The 22,157-nt window shown below is 60.7% G+C and overlaps 2 protein-coding genes across 5 annotated transcripts; one reads left to right on the top strand and one right to left on the bottom strand.

The window, feature by feature from the left end:
- Nucleotides 1-4,722: 4,722 nt before the first annotated feature.
- Nucleotides 4,723-12,402, top strand: SLC2A6 (solute carrier family 2 member 6). 2 transcript variants are annotated; one of them, XM_043470077.1, is made up of 10 exons: nt 4,723-4,903; nt 5,431-5,593; nt 6,651-6,857; nt 7,499-7,598; nt 8,538-8,749; nt 9,158-9,310; nt 9,866-9,974; nt 10,297-10,482; nt 10,661-10,806; nt 11,638-12,402. In XM_043470077.1, exons 1-10 carry the CDS (start codon nt 4,812-4,814, stop codon nt 11,791-11,793), a joined length of 1,524 nt encoding a protein of 507 aa, XP_043326012.1. In that variant the 5' UTR covers nt 4,723-4,811; the 3' UTR covers nt 11,794-12,402. The 2 variants fall into 2 exon arrangements, with proteins under 2 accessions (XP_043326012.1, XP_043326013.1); XM_043470078.1 differs by lacking the exon at nt 6,651-6,857.
- Nucleotides 12,403-12,694: 292 nt separating this feature from the next.
- On the bottom strand, nt 12,695-21,843 carry CACFD1 (calcium channel flower domain containing 1). Of its 3 annotated transcripts, none has more exons than XM_043470115.1 (5): nt 21,639-21,837; nt 18,391-18,463; nt 17,764-17,889; nt 14,916-15,023; nt 12,695-14,393 (listed from the first exon to the last, which is right to left on the bottom strand). In XM_043470115.1, exons 1-5 carry the CDS (start codon nt 21,757-21,759, stop codon nt 14,303-14,305), a joined length of 519 nt encoding a protein of 172 aa, XP_043326050.1. In that variant the 5' UTR covers nt 21,760-21,837; the 3' UTR covers nt 12,695-14,302. The 3 variants fall into 3 exon arrangements, with proteins under 3 accessions (XP_043326050.1, XP_043326051.1, XP_043326052.1); XM_043470116.1 differs by lacking the exon at nt 21,639-21,837 and adding an exon at nt 19,363-20,128; XM_043470117.1 differs by lacking the exon at nt 17,764-17,889 and having other exon boundaries at nt 21,639-21,843.
- Between the last annotated feature and the right edge of the window lie 314 nt (nt 21,844-22,157).

Raw genomic sequence — 22,157 nt, 5'->3', positions numbered from 1 at the left:
TCCCCCAGGGCGTGGCAAGAGCTGGGAGCCAGGAGTGAGCCCCTCCCACCGCCACCTGGGTGTGTCCAGGGCCCTCCGGGAGCTGCGGAGCCAGGTGCCTCTTCCCCCAGAAGTGCTTTCTGCTCCCTCTAAACTGAGGCTTCCGCCTGGGGGCTGGGGGAGCTGAGGGAAGAGAGGCTCCGTCCGATTCTTTGCGACCCCGTGGACTGTAGCCCGCCAGGCTCCTCCATCCATGGGATTCCCCAGGCAAGAATACTGGAGTGGGTAACCACTTCCTCCTCCAAGGAGAAGGGGCAGACTCTAAATTCCAGTTGGCAAGGGGCTTCTGGGCACTGGCTGTGTGCCCGTACTGTACCAGGCAGGGGGGTGAGTGGAAGAGGGGGCATAGACCCACCCCAGCACCAGGGCCAGGCTCTGGAGCAGCCCGTCTGGGGCAGACCCGGGGAGGGGGGAGCAGGAGGAGATAAGATGGGAGGGTTCGGAGGCCAGAGGACCACAGAAGTGATCTTTGCTGAAAGAAGTTATCCCTTACGGGCAAAGATGTGCATCCCGTTGCTAATTTTAAAAGCAAAGAAAGCTAAGGACTTCCCTGGTGGTCCAGTAGCTAAGACCATTTTCCCAGTGCTGAGGGCCTGGGTTTGAACCCCGGTCAGGGAAGTAGTTCCCACGTGCCACAACTAAGATCCAGTGCATTCAAATAAATAAATATTTTTATAAACATATTAGTTTAGGGGAAAAAAAGCAAAAAGGTGTGAAATAACCTTAATGCCCACGAAAAAAGATTAATGAGCAATTCCAGCTTCATCCACTTAAGAACCTTAAAAACCCCAGAAGAGGGGTCTGTGAACAAGGAGAGTCATACAAGATTTATCCTTTAGCTCAAAACTGAAAATAGCCTGTCCAGGAGGGGGACCTTGCCCCCTACCCTTCTTCGTTATTTCAGCTTATCTAATAATTAAATGGACACAAGACAGATCAACAGGAGGAAAACCAAAGAGACAAATTGAATTTCACACATACGGCGCTTTCATAGACATAAGACCCAAAGAAATGACCAAAGGCAGGAAGCCTTTATGTTATTTAGACAAAGAAACGACAAATCTGTCAAGAACTGACAAGACAAAGACACTCAGGCTTGGGTACTAGTTAGTGAAGGAACTCAGCAGGGTTTGTTACCAGCCTTCAGGCCCTGATTTCCCCATCTCTGGGGATAAGCCTGACTCTCTGCCTCCTGGTGCAGGAAGGCTAGCTTCCACATGGGAAATTTATTTCCTACTTTCAAGGGGACAGAGAGGAGGGTCAGAGTCTCCTTCTTGCATCCACTGCTTTTCTCAAGTAGCTTAAATTCAGAGTAATCAGTGTCTGCCACTTTGGCATATTTTAGGGTGGCTTGCCCTGAGCCCCGTGAAACTCAACCACCCATAAAAGAATGGAACTCACACGCAGAGCAGTAAACGGAGAGTAAGCCACTAGGGCACGCAGCACAGATGAGTCTCATGGATGTGGCGTGCAAAGGCAGCCAGAGGAAGCACTTACTATAAGGTCTCTTTCTATGAAACTCTAGGAAAGATGAATGGAATCGACAGTCAGAGATGGATGATCAGTAGTTGCTTAGGGATGGAGGGGGGCATATTGACTGGGAAGGGGGATTCTGGAGGATGGCAAGTTTGTGTTGATTGAGGAGCCACGGGGTGATACAGTTGTCAACACTCATTGACCTACACACTTAAAATGAGTTTATTTTCCTGTGTGTAGATTGTCCCTCAATAAAGATGACTGTAACAGGAAAAAAACAAACAAAACAAAACTGGGGACTTCCTTGGTGGTCCAGTGGTTAAGAATCTGCCTGCCAAGGCAGGGGACACAGGTTCAACCCCTGATCTGGGAAGATCCCACATAAAAAAAATGTTTTTAATGGGAAAAAATTGGGGGGAAGAGCCAAACACAAGAGCAGGAGTCCATTCAGGAGGTTCAAGAGTAGGGAAATCTAATCCACAAGGACAGAAGTCAGTGATGGGACCTCAGGAGGCTGCACATGACTGGAAAGAGGTACTTGGGACTCTCTGAGGGTGACCAGAAGCTTCCTTTTTAAAATGTATGTATTTGGCTGCACTGAACCTCAGTTGCAGTATGCAGGATCTTCGATCTTCACTGGCGCACGTGGGATCTAGTCCCCAACTAAGGATCGAAGCCGGGCCTCCTGCGTTAGGAGCTCAGAGCCTCAGCCACTGGACCACCGAGGAAGTCCCAGAAGCTTCTTTCGTGATCTGAGCTGCAATTCCTGGGGGGCACACAGAGATTTATTCATTGAGCTTATGTCTGAGATGTTGCTACTGAGCTCAGATTTGGCTGCTCGAAGCTTGAAATACAATACTCAAGAAACAAGTATTGGTAAGAAAGGAAAGCTTGCTTTCTATAGGAGGCCAGCAACCTGGGGGAGAAGGGCGACTCGGGTCTAAAAGTTGACTCCGCTTGCTACTCGGGATGTTCAGGGTTCTCGTAGGTAAAGGAGGGCTTCCCAAGCGGCGCTGTGCTGCCCTGTGTCAGTCGCTCAGTCGTGTCCGACTCTTTGCGGCCCTGTGGACTGTAGCCCACCAGGCTCCTCTGTCCATGGGGATTCTCCAGGCAAGAATGCTGGACTGGGTTGACATGCCCTCCTCCAGGGGACCTTCCGCACCCAGGGACCAAACCCAGGTCTCCCACATTGCAGGCGGATTCTTTGCCATCTGAGCCCCCAGGGAAGCCCAAGTGGTAAAGAACTGGCCTGCCAGTGAAGGAGGCATAAGAGACACAAGCCTGACTCCTCCGTCACCACTCCAGTATTTTTGCCTGGAGAATCCAACGGACAGAGAAGCCTGGCGGGTTACAGTCCGTAAGGTCACAAAGATTCGGACACAACTGAAGCGACTTAGCGCACACACATAGGTGGAGGGAGGGGGCTCCCTACAGAAACAGCACAGTCAGCTCCAGTGATCCTCTCGAAAGTGGTCACACAGTGGTCTCATCAGCGTCATCTTAAGTACAGTTAATTTTCAGTTCCACAGTTGGCTTGGGTCCATTTCTTTGAGGCCAGTTCTTGGAACTGAGCGTGATGGAGCACCTCATGTCATGCCTACGGTCTGGTCATCAAAGAGTTAACTCCTTCCACCTGATGGGAGTTTCAGTATCAGCCAACAGCTCATAGGAGATTACTCAGAGTATTATCTATAGCCTTTGAGGAGGAACTAAGAGGTCCTTGACTTTGTTTAATGACTAAACTTTATTATTTTTCCTGTTTGCTTTTCTTTGCTTCTGCATTTTTTCCCCCTTTCTCTGAATAAGTTCATTCTATGGCTAATGTTTTTCTATAGACAGAAGGCAGTGAAGGACATCAGGGTGGGGTTCTGTCCTGGGAAAGCCCCATCAGGTCCTGCTCAGGGTCAATGTCTTCTATCTCAATTTTCAAACTACAGTCATGAGGACTACGCAGGACTGTAGCAGGAATCGCCACTTACTGGATGTGCTGAGTCCAAATATGATGTCCTTAATAGTAAGAAGAAAATGCTTAAAAGACAGTGTGAAGTATCACACGATCTGAGGCACATTCAGTGTATGAATATGCAAACAGATACGTGGAGAAAAGAGGGGAAGGGGAGGCTGTTGGCAGAGCGCGTGGTTTTCCCACGTCTCTTTTCTCTATTCTAATACATACGGTTATACTTCGATGAGTATAAAAGAGAATTGTAACAACTTTTAAAAACTCTTTGCTATTTTGACAGATAAAATTTGGAAATAACCCAAATGCTCAACAACAAAGGATCGGTTTTAAAAATATATGTGGATGTCCATTCAGTACAAGGTCTGATTCATCTTCCTCTCTCCTCTCTGAAGAAGTCCAAAGGGAGAGTTGCCACTAGTAACTCCAGACTTTTTGTCGCTGTTGTGTGGTGTGTGGTGTGTGTGTTTGTGTGCGGGTTGGGTTGGTTTTTTTGTTTGGTTGGTTGGGGGGGTTTTAGGTTGGACTTCCAGGGAATTTTCAGTTTCTGCTTTTTCCTATTTGTAAATTGTATCTTATTACCTGGATGATTTGCTACAAGCCAGGTTACTCCCCCAGTCAGAAATGGGAAAACATGCAAGTCTCGCCCGGGGGAACCGCCACCCCCTCCTCCCTCTGCCTTCACGCCACACCCCCTGGCTGAGGCGGCCCTGGATCTGGCGAGCCAGCTGGGTCTCACCCCGTTAGGGGACTGCAGTGACTCCAGACGTATTGTGGCAGGGAGGGGGGGAGTCGAGCGCAAGGCGGAGCCCACGGCCTTCCTTCGAAGGGGCACAAATGTCCACTGGGTGACCCTGGCGCCTTGCGGCCCCTCTCTGGGTTTCAGCTTCCTCCCGCTTATACCACATGGGCCCCGGGTGGGATGCAGGGATGCGGTCTACGCCCCCAGGGCTGGTACCCAGCTTGGACCAGGCCCCGCACGACTTCCAAGAGCCTCCCCCTGTGAGGGGCTCCTATCCGCCTAGCGAGCCCTGCCGCCTCCAGGGGCGCACGAGGGGCCTGCGGCGTCCAGGGAAAACTCTGCCTTCCGGTTTGGGTTACTCCCGGGGAAAGCCCGGCCGCCCCACCCAGCTCGGCTCCGGCATCCTCAGCATCCGCACCACTCGCGGCCGCCCCATTGGCCGACGCCCGCTCTGCAGGGCCGCCCAGCAGCCAATCGCGGGCTGGAGGCGGGGCTCCGGGCTCCGCCGGATGATTCCATCCGCTGCGGCCCGACGCGCCTCGGAACAGAGCTGCCCCGGCCCCTTGCGGCGCGCCCGGGCGGGAGGAGCCGGTCATGCAGGAGCCGCTGCTGGGAGCCGAAGGCCGTGACTATGACACCTTCCCCGAGAAGCCGCCCCCGTCACCAGGGGAGAGGACGCGGGTCGGGTGAGAGTCTCTGGGCGTAGGGTCTGCGGGTGGAGGATGCTGATGGCCTGGTAACCTCCAGTGGGCAGCTGGCTCCCCGACCTTGGGCTTCCACTGACTGTTGGGGAGTGGCCACCAAGGGGCCGCCTAGTTCAGACACACTAGTCCTGGTTCCCCCTGAGTACTAGGCCCAGCCCCAAGCTGGCAGAGATAGGGCCATGGACGCCCAGAGATGGTGAGGGGTTTGCCTAAAGTCAAGCAGCAAGCCTTGCATGGCAAAGCTGGGGGCAGCCGCCAGGGCTCCTATTCTGGGAAGGGCGCCCCGCACCCGTGTCCCAGCCCCAGCAATGGGCTGTCCTCATGCCCTGGGGGTTTCCCACAAGGGAGCCGGTGCTCAGGCCCAGGAGGTCTGACCAGCTCTTGACCCATCTGTCCCCAGCACGGCCCTCTGAGCAGGCAGCCATTGTGCTCAGGCCAGACAGCAGTTGGGGGGTGGGAGGGTGGACTCAAAGATCCTGAGGGCTCTGCACCGCCCCCACAAACACCAGGGTCCTGCAGAACAAGAGAGTGTTCCTGGCTACCTTCGCTGCTGTGCTGGGCAATTTCAGCTTCGGGTACGCTCTGGTCTACACATCCCCTGTCATTCCTGCCCTGGAGCACTCCTCGGATCCAAACCTGAATCTGACCAAAACCCAGGCATCCTGGTTCGGGGTAAGAGCCACGCTCTGAGCTGACAAGGGACAGGGCAGGGGGGGCAGGGACCCACTGAGCTCTGTCCCCAGCTAGGAACCCACCCCCCCGCCAAGCTCAGCCACGGGACCCCCTCCAGGGCCCTGGTCTGCCCCTCCCCCATCCACTCCAGGTCGGTAATAGGGGTGAGGGGTAGTGAGGCCAGACCATGTCTCCGAAATGAAAGGGGGAAGTGAAAGCTGATGGAGAAGGCGTGGGAAGGAGCAGGTGGGGAGGTGTCCCTTAAGATCTCTACCCAGTGGGGCTGAGGGTTCCCCAGATCACCCCCACACCTGGAGCTGGGCCGTCACAACAGAGCAGGCACCTCCCTGGACAAGGGGAGGCAGGGCATTCTGGGACTAATGGAAAGAGCACTGCTGGGCCACGAGGGTGCCAGGAGAGATGGCGGGCGTGTGGGTAGGAGGAGCACGGGGCCTTGGAGTCCCAAGATTCTGGAACTGCCATCTTAGTACCCTTATATATGCAACCACGGCACATTAGCTAAGATAATAACACCCAAGGCGCGCTGTGCACCTAGTCTGTGCCGGGCCTGCTCGGCAGTTCCCACTCGAGCTGGTTCACTCTGGGGCCAATGCTATGAGGTGGGTGCTACTGCTATCCCCATAACGCAGCTGCAAAAACTGAGGCTCAGACAGGCTCAGCAGGATGCCCAGGTCGCTGACTGGATCCAACTCCCCACATACGCAGCAGGGAGTCCGAGAACCCCCAAACCTTAAAATCCCAAGAGCTTCAAGTCAAAGAACCCTCCTGTCTGCTATATGACAGTACGAGGCATTTAAACACCAGTCTGGACAGAACCACGGCAGACACCTGTTGTGGCTTCCCTCACAAACAGCTGTCCGCGTGCTGCTTGTACCCCTCTGGGGACAGGAGGCTCACTACCATCCAGAGCCCCAGTCCTGCAGCCCAGGCTCCCAGGACAGCCTGGGAGAGCAGCTGTCTCTAGGCTCTGATGGGGGGTGGGGGGGTGGCGGTGCTGGGTGCCCAGGCATGCCTGCCCTGCATCCTTCCCCTGCAGTCCGTGTTCACCCTGGGTGCAGCTGCCGGGGGACTCAGCGCCATGGTCCTCAATGACCTCCTGGGCCGGAAGCTCAGCATCATGTTCTCAGCTGTGCCCTCGGCAGCCGGCTATGCGCTGATGGCAGGCGCCCACGGCCTCTGGATGCTGCTTCTGGGAAGGATGCTGACGGGCTTCGCAGGGGGTCTCACAGCTGCCTGCATCCCGGTAAGGCCAGGACTGCCCAGCCCCGGCTCCTCACTGCCTCAGTATTTGCACTGACCACCATGAGCTGAGGGCTCCTGGCTTCGGGCCCGCCCCCCGCACAATCTGTGGGGATGTGTTTGCCAGGAAGCCTCAGCTCAGCACCCCCAGGGCAGCTAACCTGGGGGAAATGTGACACCATGCCCCAAGCTGCCCCCACTCTGGACTCCCCAAACTTCCTGTCTCAAAGCCTGGCAGACTCGTTGCTCAATCAGAGAAAATCCACATTGAGCAACATAACGGGAAGAAAGGGGAAGTCCCTGCCCTGCACCCCTCCTGGGACCCCGCATGTTGCCCACCACTCCCACATTGGGGCTGGGCAGGCCCAGCTGGGCACGAAGCCCCGGGTCGGGGGAGCGGAGGCCAGAGTCTGGGTGCTTTCGGGCCTCCACCCCCAGCCTCGCGTCCCCATGTCAGGGCTGAGTGGTTCTGCCCACTTCACCATTCGGGCAGCTGAGGTCCTGCTGAGATCATGACCAGGGCGAGAACCCACAGAAGCCCCCGCTCCCTGCTCCCCGCTCCCCGGGCTCACTGGGCCACCCCGCTCACCCCAGCCAGGCCCGGGGCATGTGCTCAGCAAAGGCCGGGTGGCCTGTGTCTTGCAGGTGTATGTGTCTGAGATTGCTCCCCCCAGCGTCCGCGGGGCCCTGGGCGCCACACCCCAGCTCATGGCAGTGTTTGGGTCACTGTCCCTCTATGCCCTCGGCAAGTATCATCCGGATGCACACGAAACACCTCCTGTGTGCAGGCTGGGGGGTGGGGGGACGGGGCCGCTGAGCAGCAGGGGCTGGAAGGGACAAAAGAAAGTGAAAGTGTGAGTCACTCAATCGTGTCCGATTCTTTGTGACCCCGTGAACTGCAGCCCGCCAGGCTCCTCTGTCCATGGGATTCTGCAGGCAAGAATACTGGGGTGGGTTGCCATGCCCTTCTCCAGGGGAATCTTCCAGATTCAGGGATCAAACCCAGGTTTCCTGCATTGTAGGTAAACTTTTTTACTGTCTGAGCCACCCAGGGAAGCCCAACCCGAGAGAAAGGGACAAACCTGCCCACAATGACCCCCTGCTGGGAGGCCAGGGGTGGGGGCCGCCATGGTGCTGCCTGCCTCCGGGCAGTTCCCTGCGCCTCTCTGGTCACGAGGCCCCACCCCTAACTGGGCCGTGAGGGTTCTCCTAGGCGGGCAGTCTTGTAAACCGTCTTTTAATAGCAGAATGGTTTCTGGCAATTAGTCTCAGGTGGGAAGTCCATAGAGAAAAGTGATCAGATCTACGGCCATACCACCCAGAATGCTCCCGACCTTGTCAGGTCTCAGAAGCTAAGCTGGGCCGGGCCTGGTTTGTACTTGGATGGGAGAAAAGTGCTCGTAGTACAGCCGGCCTGTGGGGGGTGGTCAGTGTTTACTGGTAGAGGCCCCCAGGGCCTTGCTGCTCAGGCTACTCCTCCGTCACTCTGCTGTGACCGTTGGGGCCCTCCAAGGACCTGGGCCTTGTGATCAGAGTGCAGCCCAGCTTGGAGAAACCAGGGTAGGCTTCCTGTAGGAGGCGGCCCTGGGACTAACCCTTGAAGGCGAGTGAGGCTGCTCAGAGGCCCCCGGTGGGAGGGGTTGTGTCCAGCCCCGCCCCAGCCCCTCACAGCTCCTGTCCACAGGCCTGCTGCTGCCCTGGCGCTGGCTGGCCGTGGCCGGGGAGGGGCCGGTGCTCATCATGGTCCTGCTGCTCAGCTGTATGCCCAACTCCCCTCGCTTCCTGCTCTCCAAGGGCAGGGACGCGGAGGCGCTGCAGGCGCTGGCCTGGTTGAGAGGGGCGGATGCCGACACCCGTTGGGAGTTCGAGCAGATCCAGGACACCGTCCGGAGACAGGTGTGTGCAGGGTGGGTGTCCTGCAGCGCTGTGGGACATGGGCCATTCACACCACTGGTGTGAGCCTCGGTTGCCTTTCCTGGAAAGCAGGGATGAGAGCAGTTCCCACCTCCAGGAACGAGGTGGGGGCGGGACGTCTCGGGGCCTGGCCCAGGCTGTGTGTGCGCCACGCCGTGGAGGCCCGGGGCTGGCCATGTTGCCATCGGGGGGCCTGCCTCAGCCCACCCACTGACCCGGGAGCCTGGGTCCCTTGGGGGGTCCCCAGAGGTAGGGCTGCCCCAGTGGCAGGGACCTTTCCTGGAAGAGGGAAGAAGGGAGCCTCCTGCCTAGCCTGGGCACCCCAGGCCAGGGTGGCTCCAGCCGGAGGGGCCAGCACAGCCCCCTGCAGCGGCAGCCTCGTGTCTCCAGAGCAGCCACCTGTCGTGGGCCGAGGCCCGGGACCCCCACATGTACCGCCCCATCGTCATCGCCTTGCTGATGCGCTTCCTGCAGCAGCTGACGGGCATCACGCCCATCCTCGTCTACCTGCAGTCCATCTTCGACAGCACCGCGGTCCTGCTGGTGAGAGCCCACCCACGCTGCCCCCGGGCCCAGGGAGGCCGTGCCTGCTGAGCGCCCGCCCTGTCCAGGGCCGGGGGCACACCCACGTCTCCTAACTGTTTCCGCTCCGCCCGCCTGTCCTCAGAGTAACGTTTGTGAGTAAAGCTTGCGTGCTTTATAAATAAGATACTCAGAAGTACGAGGGAGACCAGTCTTCTAGAAGAACAGACCCCTGGGAGCTGCAGATCCCAGGCTCAGAGCATCTGTCACTTGCTGAGGAAGTCAGTCCCCATGCCCCAAACCTCAGCTTCCTCCTCTGCGAACTGGAGATAATAGCCAGCGGGCCTTCACCCGCCTACCCTGGGCTCAGAGATGAGATGAGATGTGGAGATTAGGGGCAGTGGTGCCAGGAGCCCGTAGCAGCCCCGGGCTTAGCGGTGGGCGTGGCGGTTGCACCCCCCGCCAGCTGGGCTGGGCGACTGGTGCCGCTGCCTGGCACAAAGCAGCGGACCTGGGGCCTGCCCCTGCGGAGCCTTGGGGGCTGGGGCGCTCTGCCTCAGGGCCCCCTCCTTGCAGCCCCCCAAGGATGACGCCGCCATCGTGGGCGCCGTGAGGCTCCTGTCCGTGCTGATCGCCGCCCTCACCATGGACTTGGCCGGCCGCAAGGTCCTGCTCTTCATCTCGGGTGAGTGCGGGTGGGTTGCCTGCGCTTCCTTTTGCTCCTTCAGCTGCTGCCCTCTTGGGGGAGCATCAGCGGGGGCCTGGGTCACAGCTGCCCTGCCGGGTGGACTTGGGTCTCCCCGGCGCCTGGCGCAGCAGAGCTGGACATCCAGAAAGGCCTGCTGGGGCTCGCGGGAGCGAGCAGGCCGACTGCGACACACGCTGGGTGTGACGGCCCAGACGCCGGCGGGGTGGGAGCGGCCTGGAGGGCAGTGGGCGGTGCAGGGCGCCAAGGGGCTCGGGCTCACGGCATCCCGGCCCCCCGAGGGCCGCCGGTCTATCCACAGCGGCCGGCATGTTTGCCGCCAACCTGACCCTGGGGCTGTACGTGCATTTCGGTCCCAAGTCTCTGGCCCCCAACAGCACCGTGGGCCTGGAGCGTGCGGCCCTGGCGGGCACGGAGCAGCCCCTGGCCACGCCCACCAGCTACCTCACCCTGGTGCCCCTGCTGGCCACCATGCTCTTCATCATGGGTAGGTGCGGCCGTGGAGGGGTGGGGGTGGGCCAGCGTCATGCGCTCGGATGGGCTGGGGTGCTGCTGTCTCGGTGGTTGGGGAGGGTCTCCCAGCAGCTCCAGGGAGACACCAAGGCCTCCCCCGGCCCCCAGATGGGGTTTGAGCGCGCCCTCCCCCCCCCCCCAACTCCCGGCAGGCTACGCCATGGGCTGGGGGCCCATCACCTGGCTCCTCATGTCGGAGATCCTGCCCCTGCGGGCCCGCGGCGTGGCCTCAGGGCTCTGCGTGCTGGTCAGCTGGCTTACTGCCTTCGCCCTCACCAAGTCCTTCCTGCTGGTGACGGTGAGTACTTGGCCCACGCGAGGGCGTCTCCTTGTGTCCCCTCAGCCTCAGCACACGCTCCCTTCACACCAGGCCAGGGACCAAGTGACAGCGTAGCAAAGGCTCCTTCAGTTCAGCAAACACTCGGCTCAGGGAACTGTTGGGAGAAGTCAGGCAGCTGACCCCCAGACCGGGGTGGGACCACAGAGCCAGGCCCGCCCGCCCTGCCGCACCCTCCTGGGCAGTGAGCGTGGTCTTCCCGCCGGTGGGCAGCTCGGGTCTCTCAGCCGAGTGCTTCCCCGTCCTAACTTGGCTCAGACTCCCAGCAGGCCCTGAAGCCAGCCGCAGTCCCCAGTGCCCAGGTGGGAGGCTCTGACGCAGACAGCTTGGGCAGGGCCTGTCCTGGTGCAGTCAGTGGGTCAGGGCAGCGTGGGGGCACCCAGAGAGGTGCCAGCAGGAGGCAGAGCGATGGTGGAGAGGAGGGGGCGGCAGGCAGAGTAGGAGCACACCCCCAGCCGTGCCGTGGTGGCGGGCCTGCTGCAGGCAGGCGTGTGGGAAGGCTGAGAGGTAAGGTGGGCTTTGGAACCAGGGAGAGGCTGGTATCTGGGGCCAGGGTGGGCTCCAGCTCAGAGGAGGAGGTCAGTCCCAGGGCCCAGCACCAGAGGAGGGCTGCCTGCAGCCCCGGAGGGCCTCGAACACCCTGCTAAAGCGGCTGGATTTCCTGCGGGCGGTGGGGAGCCCCAGGGTGTCTGACGGGTAATGAGATGGAGCGCCGCACCCCAGGCTGGCTAGCACGAGCTGAGCCAGAAGCTGACGCTGGCTCCCTGTGACCCGCGCGCTCTCCCCCACCAGAACGCCTTTGGCCTGCAGGCCCCCTTCTTCTTCTTCGCCGCCGTATGCCTGGTGAACCTGGCCTTCACCGGCTGCTGCGTGCCTGAGACCAAGGGCCGGTCGCTGGAGCAGATTGAGTCCTTCTTCCGCACCGGGAGGAGGTCCTTCCTGCACTAGGGAGGGTCCCCACCGGAGAGGGCCACACCCCTGGGCGGTGGAGCTGGGCTCTGGCCCCGAACCTGCACCCTGCATCCAGGAGGCAGCAGCAACCCGCCACCGACGCAGGCACAGGAGGGCGGCCCTGAGGCCTGACAGCCCTTGGAACATGTGCCAGCCCTGAGCAGGCCCTGGGCAGGCAGCGCTGCCGGCCAGCGGCCTCACACACCCATCCGCTGGACCTGCCGGCAGAGGCGGCCATCACACAGCCCCAGGCCAGGACAAGGCCTCGCTAGGAGACCTCATGCTGAGGACAGACGGGCCGGTGCTGGTGGACTGGCTCTGCACAGGGACACGGCCCCCATCCGGCTGCTCCCATCGCCTGGCGGCCGTGCAGGGACCAGGACAGGAAGCTGCACCTGTGAGGCCTGTGGACACCACAGGGGACGCGCTGGACGCCCACCGGCCAGGGCACAGTACCCAACATGGACTCTGCCTCCTACACCCACCCCGCTTCCGGAACAGGAAGTGCTTGAGGGCGAGTCGTGTTCACCGTATTTATACCAATAAATGAGAGGAGGGCGTGGGGAGTACTCCCGGTGGGGGAGACCCCCCAGCAGCCAGGTCAGACCCAAGACTCAGCCGAGGTTGCCAGGGCCTGCTTCCCTAGGCCACCCCAGTCTGCCCACAGCGAGGCAGAAGAAAGGGGTGAGAGCCGGGGGTCCCCAGCCGTGAGGTTCCAGCTCCTCCTAGCTGTGTGCTTAGAAGAGCCACCTGCGCCGTCTGAGACGCTGGGAGCAGGCCGCACGGCACCCTGAGGACATGGCGGGTTCCCCCGGGGCTGGGGGCCCCTGCTCAGCTGCTCTGGGGTCGGGGCATCCCTTCCGGACCAGAGGGGAAAGGTAATGAGCAGAGCGCGGGAGAGAGCACACAGACCGCCATCAGGCTTTATTGCTCAAAACGCAAGGCAGACACGGAGAGTCAACAAGGGCCGGGGGGGACAGAGCCCAGACCCCAGGGCGGGCGAGCCCTGGCCACCTCGGCGGGTGACCTGCCCACTCTGGCCTGTGACCCGGGGGCTGGACGGCCTGCCCAACACCCGCCAGCTTCCTCAGAGGCCAGAGACACAACCCTGCTCCACACAGAGCCAGCTCTTCCCTCCCGCAGCCAGGAGACCCCTGGTCAGCAAGCAAGGAGACCCCAGTCAGAAGAGAGACCCCCATCTGCAGGGAGGCCCTGTCAGCAAGGAGACCCTGTCAACAGGGAGACCCCAGTCAGCAGGGAGACCCTAGTCAGCAGGAGACTCCCCACATCAGCAGGGAGACCCAGCAGAGGCAGGAGTGACCCCAGAGCCCCACCTCCTGGGGAAGGATGAGCCAGGAAGGATGGGCAGGGCCCTCGCTCCTCCAGGGAGGTAGACAGTCTGATCCACGGCACACACAGGAGACACACGCGCACACCCTGCCGGCCTGGAGAGGCCTACAGCTCATAGCCCTCTGACCCCGGCGCTGGCCTAAGGAAGGTGGTCCCGGAGGACCCCTGAAGGCACGTGTCCCGCGGGGCCAGCCGCACTGTAGGCCCTGTTTCCCCGGAGCTCAGCCTGGCCGGGCTCCCTGGAGAGCTGCTGGGTGGGGGGCGCGCTGCTATCCCCGGGACAGGGCCTGCCTCCCAGCCGCCAACCCTAGCGAACCCCAGAGATGAAAGTCCATCTGGAAGCAAAGATTGGGTGCCGCCCTGGGGCTGGCTCCAGAAGGCGGGAGCAGCTGCCCAGGGCCCTGGGGGTAGCAGGGGCAGAGCCCCAGAGCCGTGAACGGCTGGCCCGGGCCGGCCAGGCCCAGCAGAGAGGCCTGCTCCTGCGCTCATCCACGGTGACGGGACCAGGGGCCGGAGCACGCCCCGGCCAGCGGTCAGGCTGCCAGGGCTGGCTGCCGGCGGGGGCACTGGAGGGGCATCTGGGGGTCCCCGCGGAGGAGACTGGTGGGGCCTGGGTGGTGGTGGGAGGCCGGGGGCGGCCAGGCAGAAGCGGCCCAGGAAGCTCAGCTCATGGGGTACGCTCCTGCCTGGGGGCCAGGAGGCCCGAGTGGACGTGCCCCCGCCTGGAGACAGGACCGACGTCCCCAGGAGCAGCTCCTCCCAGGCCTCCAGCCGGTCACAGTGGGTGGTCCTGCCAGCCACAGGAAGTCTTGAAACCCACCCCATGGCCTGCGGCCGGCCAAGCCGGGCCAGCTGGGAACAGCGGGGCCAGGGGGCTGTCTGTGCGGAGCCCTGCAGCTGGTCACCCGAGGCTCCTTCTGCTCGCCCTGCGGCCTCTGGTGAGGCCCTCACCCTGCCCCTCAGCGCTTAGCTCTGGGTGATGCCAAGGGCGGGGCAAGGGGGGCAGAGAGAGGAGGACTCCAGGCGTGGGGACAAGCGAGAGGGGCTGAGAGAACCAGACACGGGCTCCTCCCCAGACCCCTCGGGGTCCACGCTCCTCGGCACACGCTCACACAGACCAGGGGGCGAGCGGGGGCAGGAGAGCCCCCCGACCCCCTCACAGCTCCCCCTCCAGGGCGTCCGTGAGCTTCTCCTCATCCACCTGCTGTCTCTGCTGCTGGATCCTGGCGTAGGAGATCGCGTCGCCCCTGGGGAGACAGGGCAGTCAGCACCCCACGGGGGACAGACCCGACACGCAGCCGCCCGGCCTCTGCCCCGTTCCTGGCCTGGGGCCCTGGGGGTGCCTGCCTAGCGTCTGACGCACCCCCTGCTTTCCCGAGACGAGACCCTGTCACTGAGGATCGCAAAGACCCATCCTGTCGCCTCTGAGAGTGGCCTGGGCTGCCGGGGACGTGAGTTGAGGAGGACTGGGACCCTCAGGCTGGGCTCTGCGGGACTGGGGGGGGCATGGGAACACCGAGCCGGGAGCGGACTCTACAGGCAGAGGCTCTCCAGGAGCTGTGCCCCTACGTCCCTGCCATCTTTACGCGCCAGGAGTCCTGTGAGTTCTCCTGCCTCCTTAGAGCTCAGACGCCCGGGAGACGCTGACGAGGGTCACTGATGGCGGGAAACAGGGCCGCTCCCAGACCTGCATCCCCGAGAGGCTCCGGAGGGAGAGACCACCCCCACCCCCACCCCCACCGCAGCCGGGCCGGGACCAGCAAACGCACTTTTTGCCCAGCGCGGACAGCCCATACAGCACTCCGGTGGCGAAGGCGATGGCGTTGCCCAGCAGGGTGGTCAGGGTCAGGCTGATGACGATGGGAACAACCGCCATCCTAGGGGAGAAGCAGAGGTCAAGGGGCATGCCCACCCACCCGTGGCCACGACACCCATTCCTGCTGCCCAGGCTCACCCAGCCCCTTCCTGGACAGCGGGCACAGGAAGGGTCCCCCGGCATGAGCCGGGACACAGGCTCACGATCGGGCTTCATAGAGCCTCAAGCACCCCTGAGCCTGTCAAAACTCTGCGCCCTGGGGAGAGAGCCCAAAGCGTTCATCCGGAATCTGGGGAGACCTCCCTGGTGGCTCAGTGGTAAAGAACCCCCCGGCCAATGAAGCAGACATGGGTGTGATCCCCAGTCACCCCCCACGCCACTGAGCAAGGGAACCCTGGGCCCCAACTCCTGCGCTCCCGCTCTAGAGAGCCCGCGCTCTGCAGCGGGAGCCACGCAACAGGAAGCCTGCAGACCACGGCCGGAGAGCAGCCCCCCTGCTGCAACTAGAGAAGCCTGGACAGAGCAGCAAGGGCCTGGCACAACCGAAACACAGATAAAATTATTTAAAAAAAAAAAAGATTTTTGAAAGGGTCCATGATCCAAAAGGGTTGAAACAGCGCTGAGATGGTCCAAGCCCTCAGTGTGCATAGATACAGGCAGAGGAGAAAAATCCAGTGTCAGGTCAGGCCCGTGCTGGCCTTGTGACTCAGGGCATGTTATTCAACTGAGGCCCAATCTTGCTATGGTGAGGTGGGATCAAATCTCAGAGGTTTGTGAGATGAAGCAGGCAAGGCGTGTTGACTACTTAACGCCTGGAACAGCATAAGCAGTAAATAAACTAAGGCTCTTGGTGGCGCAGTAAAATCAGCCACATCTCAACAAGGAAGGTTCCAAAGGTTAAACTGCACGGGGCTTCCCTGTGGCGAGGCGCACACGGAGCGCATCACCGGTGAGGCAGCCCCTGCTCTGTCTGGTCCCGCGGGCGCCACCGGGAGGAAGGTGGCCGCTCTGGCTCACGTGTCCACGGGGTCAGTGCCGGGTCCTGGCTGGGACGTCCGGACCAGTGGCAGCAATCTGGGTTAACACTACACGCAATGAGGACAAGACTGCAGCCTCTCCTTGGGCTTGACCAACTGAATTCTATCTGCATTTGCATTCTGGCGGGATGTGTGGTCATGAGGTTTTACTGGAGTTATAAAATTTCCCAGTGATAAAATAATAATAGAAACTGTGAAGGAGAAAAGAGACCTTGGGGAAAAAATCTTCTGTCAAAACAAAATTAAAGGCAAACAACAGGCTGGAAATATTTTTACAGGAAACATAATAAAAGATGATGGAATCTTTAATATAGAAAACACATGCAACTTACTAAGTAAGACATTATGATGTCAATGGGTAAAAAGGAAACTTGACCATTAATTACCAAAAAGGAAAATGCAATTAGTAAAAGCATAGAGAAAAAGACTTCACCTCTTGGCTAACAGATACAAACGTGTAAACGGCACATGGCCCAGGGCCAGGGGCAAGGAGAAAGAGACCCAGGGAACCTCTGCAAATTGTGGAAAACAATTTAGCCACACGTTGGAATCATTTAAACGATCATAATCTTTGACTGAGTAACTCCACACCTGGAAACAGATCCTAAGGAAATCATCAGAAACACAGACATTTTTAGCACCAAGATGTTCACCGCAGCCTGATCTGTACTTCAGTTCACAAATTAAGAGAAGCACGACACATCCAGTGGAATAAATATTTCTATCACTAAAAGTCATCTTATGAAGCCTTTGCGGTAAAACTGAAAACGTTTTTACCATGATGTTAAGGGGGAAAAACCAGGACACAAATTTACTTGCAATGGTTAAAACTGGGTGAGAAACCGGTTTTTAAAAATGCCTGCAGACAGACTGAAAGAACACATATCAAAATGTAACAGGTAGTGGGGCTTTGAGTAACAACTTTCTCTTTTCCAGGTTATCTTTAACAAACATACGTTACTGTTAGCATTTTAAAATACATTTAAAAAATAAAGATCAAGGCAAAGGACATGCCTACAGGTATTTCATATTCCTCTGTGATCAGACACAGGGGGAAGCAGCTCTAGAACCGAACACACATCTTGTGTTCAGACTGTCACAACCACTGGCCTCCAGGAAGGGAAGAAACCTTTGAAATAAAAGCCTCCATGTTGACGCCTAAGGATAATCCAGATAACCACTCCTCCTGCAGCTGCCGGGAGCTGTTAACAGCCTCCCAGATACCAGCCGCTATTCTAGCAGCTGCATGAGACACATCCTGAAGTTAGTTCAACCTCAGGGTTCAAACGCGAGGACTCAGATGCTGAACTTGTCACTAGAAGCGGGAAAATCCGAGAAAAGCGTGTTTGGAGGCCCTATTTCCTGTTCTTCCCCCTTCTGTGTTAGGACACCTAGGTCAGCCCCTCTCCTGAAAGGCTGCACAGAGGGACACAAGGATCTACCAGAATCTACCCAACAACTCCGAACGGATGGGCCAGCAGCCCAGGCGAGTCTCCTTTCTGCTATTACCCACCATGCTGCAAGGTGTACGGACCTCACGTCTGAAGCCTGTGCAGAAGCTGAGGCTTGTGGACGCAGAACCGCTGGATCACCTCGTAGAGCGGGCCCACCATGTGACGGCACAAAGGCCATCCCCGTCTAAACCTCCACGGGGAGGACACCGTAGTGGCCAGCCGTCCCCTCCCCGCTCCCGGCCAACACCGCCGCGTGGGGCAGAGGCAGGGTCTGGGGGAGCCGAGTCACGCCCGGCCCGCAGCCCCTCACCCGCAGTAGAAGACGGCCTTCTGCCAGGAGCGCAGCCGGTCCGCCTTGGCCGCCACGGCGTTCGCAAACTCCATGAACTGGCAGCAGAAGGGGGCCTCGCACAGCAGCAGGACAGAGGCGTTCATGCTGGAGGGCCGGGGAGAGGAGAAGGCTGACACCGGGCCAGGCTGGCGGGCCCTGGCGCCCGTGTCCCCGGGATGCCACCCCTCCCGCTCCCGGCTGCTCATCCCACCAGGCTCCGAGACGAGCCAGAACAGGACGGCTGGAGCAGGGCGCCCAGTGCAGAGCCGAGGCTGGGGGCTGCCACGGCCCCCCTCAGGGGGCTCCCACAGAGGAGCCCAGGGCCCAGTCGCAGTGACCAGACCCTGGGCCCTTCCATCCACCCCCAGCCTGGAGGGAAAGGGCCCCCGTTTGCCCCAAGAACCCCCTGAGCCCCGGAGCAGGAACTGTTCTGCACAACTCACACCCCCCCCAGGTGCCCGAGTCCCCCGCACACCACCAGCATCCGGCAACCCTCACGGACCAGTGCTCCCAGCTCGACCCCCGGGGGCTCCCCCAGCCCTCCTGGGAGGTGAGGCTCTGCACACACCCCCACCCCCCAGGCAGGACCGTCACACGCTTACTCACATCATCCACACGCCGGCCGCGATGTTCAGAGGGTGGATGGTGATGCAGTTGAAGAGGCCCGAGATCGCACAAGCTGTAAAGAGAGACACACGAGCGAGAGTCGGCCGGGGGAGGCCGCCAGGGGAGATGGCTCGAGACGGCACAAGAAGCCCTTCTGACCCAGCCCCAGGCTCTCCTCACAGCTCCCAAACATCTCCCCTCAGACAGCTGGCCCAAGCAAGGCCAGCACACAGCTCCACAGACCGGTGAGGACAGCCTCAGGCAGGTGAAGCAGTTTGCCCAGACCCCACGGCCAGAGCGCAGCTGGATCCCGGAGCTGGCTTGCTCAAGGGCTCAGCGAGGGCTTACCGAGGGCATCCTGCCCTCTCTCTGTTCCGGGCCTGGGGGAGCCTGCCTTCTGAGCCCCAGCTGTCCCGACACCCACCCGGCAAGGTGCACAGCATCAAAGAGAGACCATCTCTCAAGGGCTCGGGGCAGGGCCGGCGGCACCACTCATGGCGCAGGCCGCGAGAGAAGCCCTCTGGGTGTGGGTGCGGACAGGGCTGCCCCTCTTGGAACAGAAACTGGGGCCAGGTCAGCCTGGGTCACAATCCCCGCTCTGACCACAACCCAGCCCAGTGACTCTAGGTGCAGTCTTTTTCACCTTTCCAGGCCTGTTTTCTCTCCAGCCCAGCCCGCCCACCCGGAAACACCCAGGGCCTGCGGCAGGGAGGGGACATCCTCTGCTACCCCGGAAAGTGGCTTCCCTGGGGCCCCAAACGTGGAGCCAGCTCACCCCTCCCGACAGCCTCCCACGGCAGGGTCTGTGCACTCGCCTCCCTCCGTCCCCAGGGCCCCAGCCCGCTTCACCAAGAACTCCAGGAGCCTGCCAGGCTGGGCCAGGAAGCCAGTTGCTGGGCAGGAAGCTGCCCCCCTCCACCAAGGCAGCAATGAGCAACCAGTTCATTAAATTTGCAGTAGCTCCCTCCGTACCTGATCCCTGAGAAGGCCTAGAACCCTCCTGATGTGTTCCCATGTAACCCTACACAGACAGCAAGCGATGGAAGACGAAACCACGTGAAGTGAAGGGGACCGCCCTGTGCGCCGCCCCCGCCCAAGGTCTCCTGCAGTGACAAACGCGCTCTGCCTTACTAAAGGTGGCACCTGTCCTGGGTCGTCACACTCATTCAGGCAGCGGGGCTCCCCAGGGCCACAGATATGAGTGCCCACAACATGACACTGCTTCTGCCCGACGGTCCGCTGTGCCTGGTCTCACCTGACAGAGGCCCATTCGTCCTGCCTTCCACCTCTACCCCCATGTCTACCAACAGCCAACCTTCCGGAAGGACCAGGTGTCAACCCAGCCAGGAGCCCTTTAACCATCAAGGGCTGGAAGATGTCCCCTCGGGGGCCTCCGATGCTCTTGCCAAGTGAGGGAGGTGTCCAGGGCCAGCCTGTCTCCTCCAGATGACAATCAAGACCCCGAGGAAACGCCCCTCCAAGGCCCCCGACCTGCGGAAGGTGGTGCTCCCGCACAGCGACCACACAGAAGCAGGAGCTTTGTCTGAACTCGAGTCTCATCTTTGAGACTCCTCTGTGCTTTGCAATCTACCCTGTGTTATATGATGTTGGCGATCCACACGACAATCACGTTCCCAAACCTGCAGGTGAAAGTGACATTTCACGGTGAAGCCACAGGTCTCTCTTCATCTTCACGGGTCAGTACCCCAACACCGTGAACTCCTGGAGCGGCCCAGGTATCCTACTTCAAAAGCACAGAGCTGGATAGGATACCAGGGTTAACAAGGGACTCAGCCTCATGGCTCAGCTGGTAAAGCGCCTGCCCGCCCGCGATACAGGAGACCCAGGCTCGACTCCTGGGTCGGAAAGATCCCCTGGAGAAGGAAATGGCAACCCACTCCAGTATTCTTGCCTGGAGAATCCCATGGACAGAGAAGCCTGGCAGGCTACAGTCCACAGTCCATAGGGTCGCAAGAGTCAGACAAGACTTAGTGACTAAACCACCAGCAGGGTCTTAGGTATGATCCTTCAGAGTCTGGGTAGCTGAGGGCTACCGGCAGGGCTGAGGACCCCGAGGCAGAGGGAGGAGGGTGACGGCCACAGGACACAGTCAGGCCCTCCCCCTCCCCCCACGCCTCATCAGTGTCAGTTCCACAGCAGCCCCACTTTGATCTGCCAGGGAAACAGCTGCCCAAACTCTGAAGGATCATACTTAAGACCTGACCAGTCTCTCCTACAAAGTCAAAAGCATACTTCTGAATCGTAGTGACAGGGACTCAGAGGCCCTTTGGTGACTGGCAGAGGGCCTGTCCCACTCTGGCCCCTGGAGAGCGGCACGCTCCTAACCTGCACTCCTGGGCTTTCTTCGGGCCTCCACCCACTTGGGAGGGACCCTAAAGAGGAGCTCCTTCTGGCATATCTGATCAGGGTCCGCCTGGCCCCGGCCCTCTGTGCCAGGCACTCACTGTTCAAATCCTGAGAACGCCTGGACAAACAGACACTCCCTTTCCAAGACCTCGGGCTGTGCCCGCCCCAGTCCAGTAATTCACAAGGCTGTGGGTAGCAGCACCATTCAACTAGACTGAGGCTTGCCTCAGAAGACCTGCCACAAGATCTTTCTCTCACTGAATAGCAGGTCCGCCTTCCTATACCGGCTCTTTTGGGGGTGGCTGTGCTAAAAGAGCCTGGTTTCCCGCAAAACTTGAGGTTCGGGGTGTGTCCAGGACGAGCCTGTGTCCCGGGAACCAGAGGAGGGCGATGCGAGGCGCTGCTGCGGCTGAGTTGACAGCCGGAGGCAGAGCTGACATCAAAGGAAGCGCACCGTCTCCAAGTGGACAGCGAGGACCCAGAGGAGGGGCCACCTCCCTTCCTCGGGGATCACCTGCTCCCTGACACCACCACCCGCCCCTCGGGAAACCTGGCCAGACCTGCACCCGCCCCACGTGTAAACAACCTTCGCCCAGAGGATAAGGCGACCGCCGTCCGCACGCGCAGCAGTCAGCAGGCGGGGCTGCCCTCCAGCCAGGCGCGTCGGCGGGGAGGGGCGGCGGGGAGGCCACGTCGGGCCGGCAGCTCCCCGGGCCGGTCACGCTCCTCGCCCCGGAACCCCGGCCGCCGGCCGGTAACCATGGCAACCACAGAAGCTCCCGCTTCCCGCGCGCCCCGCGCGCCCCGCAGACTGCATCCCGAGCGGGTCCCTTCCCGGTGGCACGCGGGGTGGGGGGCGCGGGGCCGAGCCGGGTACTCACAGACTGCCCCTAACACTCCCGACAGGCGACACAGCCAGCGGTACCACCACGTCATGCCCTCCTCCTGCGCGGGCTGCGCCGAGCTCGCGGGCGCCACCGCCGCTCCGCCCGCGCCGCTCATGGTGCCGCCGTTCGGCGCTGCCCGCCGCGCGCACAAAGGGCCGCGGAGCCGGCCGCGTCGTCCCGGCGCGCGGCCTTGTGGGAGAGGCGGCCGCTTATTAGCATAGGGGGCGGGGCTGGCGGGGCCGGGCGGAGGGAGGGCGCCCGGGAGGCCCGGACTTATTAGCGTAGGGGCGGGGCGTCGTGTTATTAGCGTAGGGGGCGAGGCCCTCCGGAACCTGGACGGAGAGCGCCCGGGGACTTCACGCTTATTAGCATAGAGGCGGGGCTTCGTGTTTATTAGCATCGGGGGCGTGGCCCGCTGAGACCTAAACAGAGAGCGCCCGGGGGCCTCGCGCTTATTAGCTAGGGGGCGGGGCCGCGGCGAGATGCGGCCGAGAGGCCCGGGCTTATTAGCAT

This window comes from Cervus canadensis, chromosome 5 (assembly GCF_019320065.1).
Source record: "Cervus canadensis isolate Bull #8, Minnesota chromosome 5, ASM1932006v1, whole genome shotgun sequence".
In the NCBI taxonomy this organism is placed as follows: Eukaryota; Metazoa; Chordata; class Mammalia; order Artiodactyla; family Cervidae; genus Cervus; species Cervus canadensis.
The sequence above is the reverse complement of the archived record's forward strand: the minus strand, read 5'-3'. Positions and strand labels throughout refer to the sequence as shown.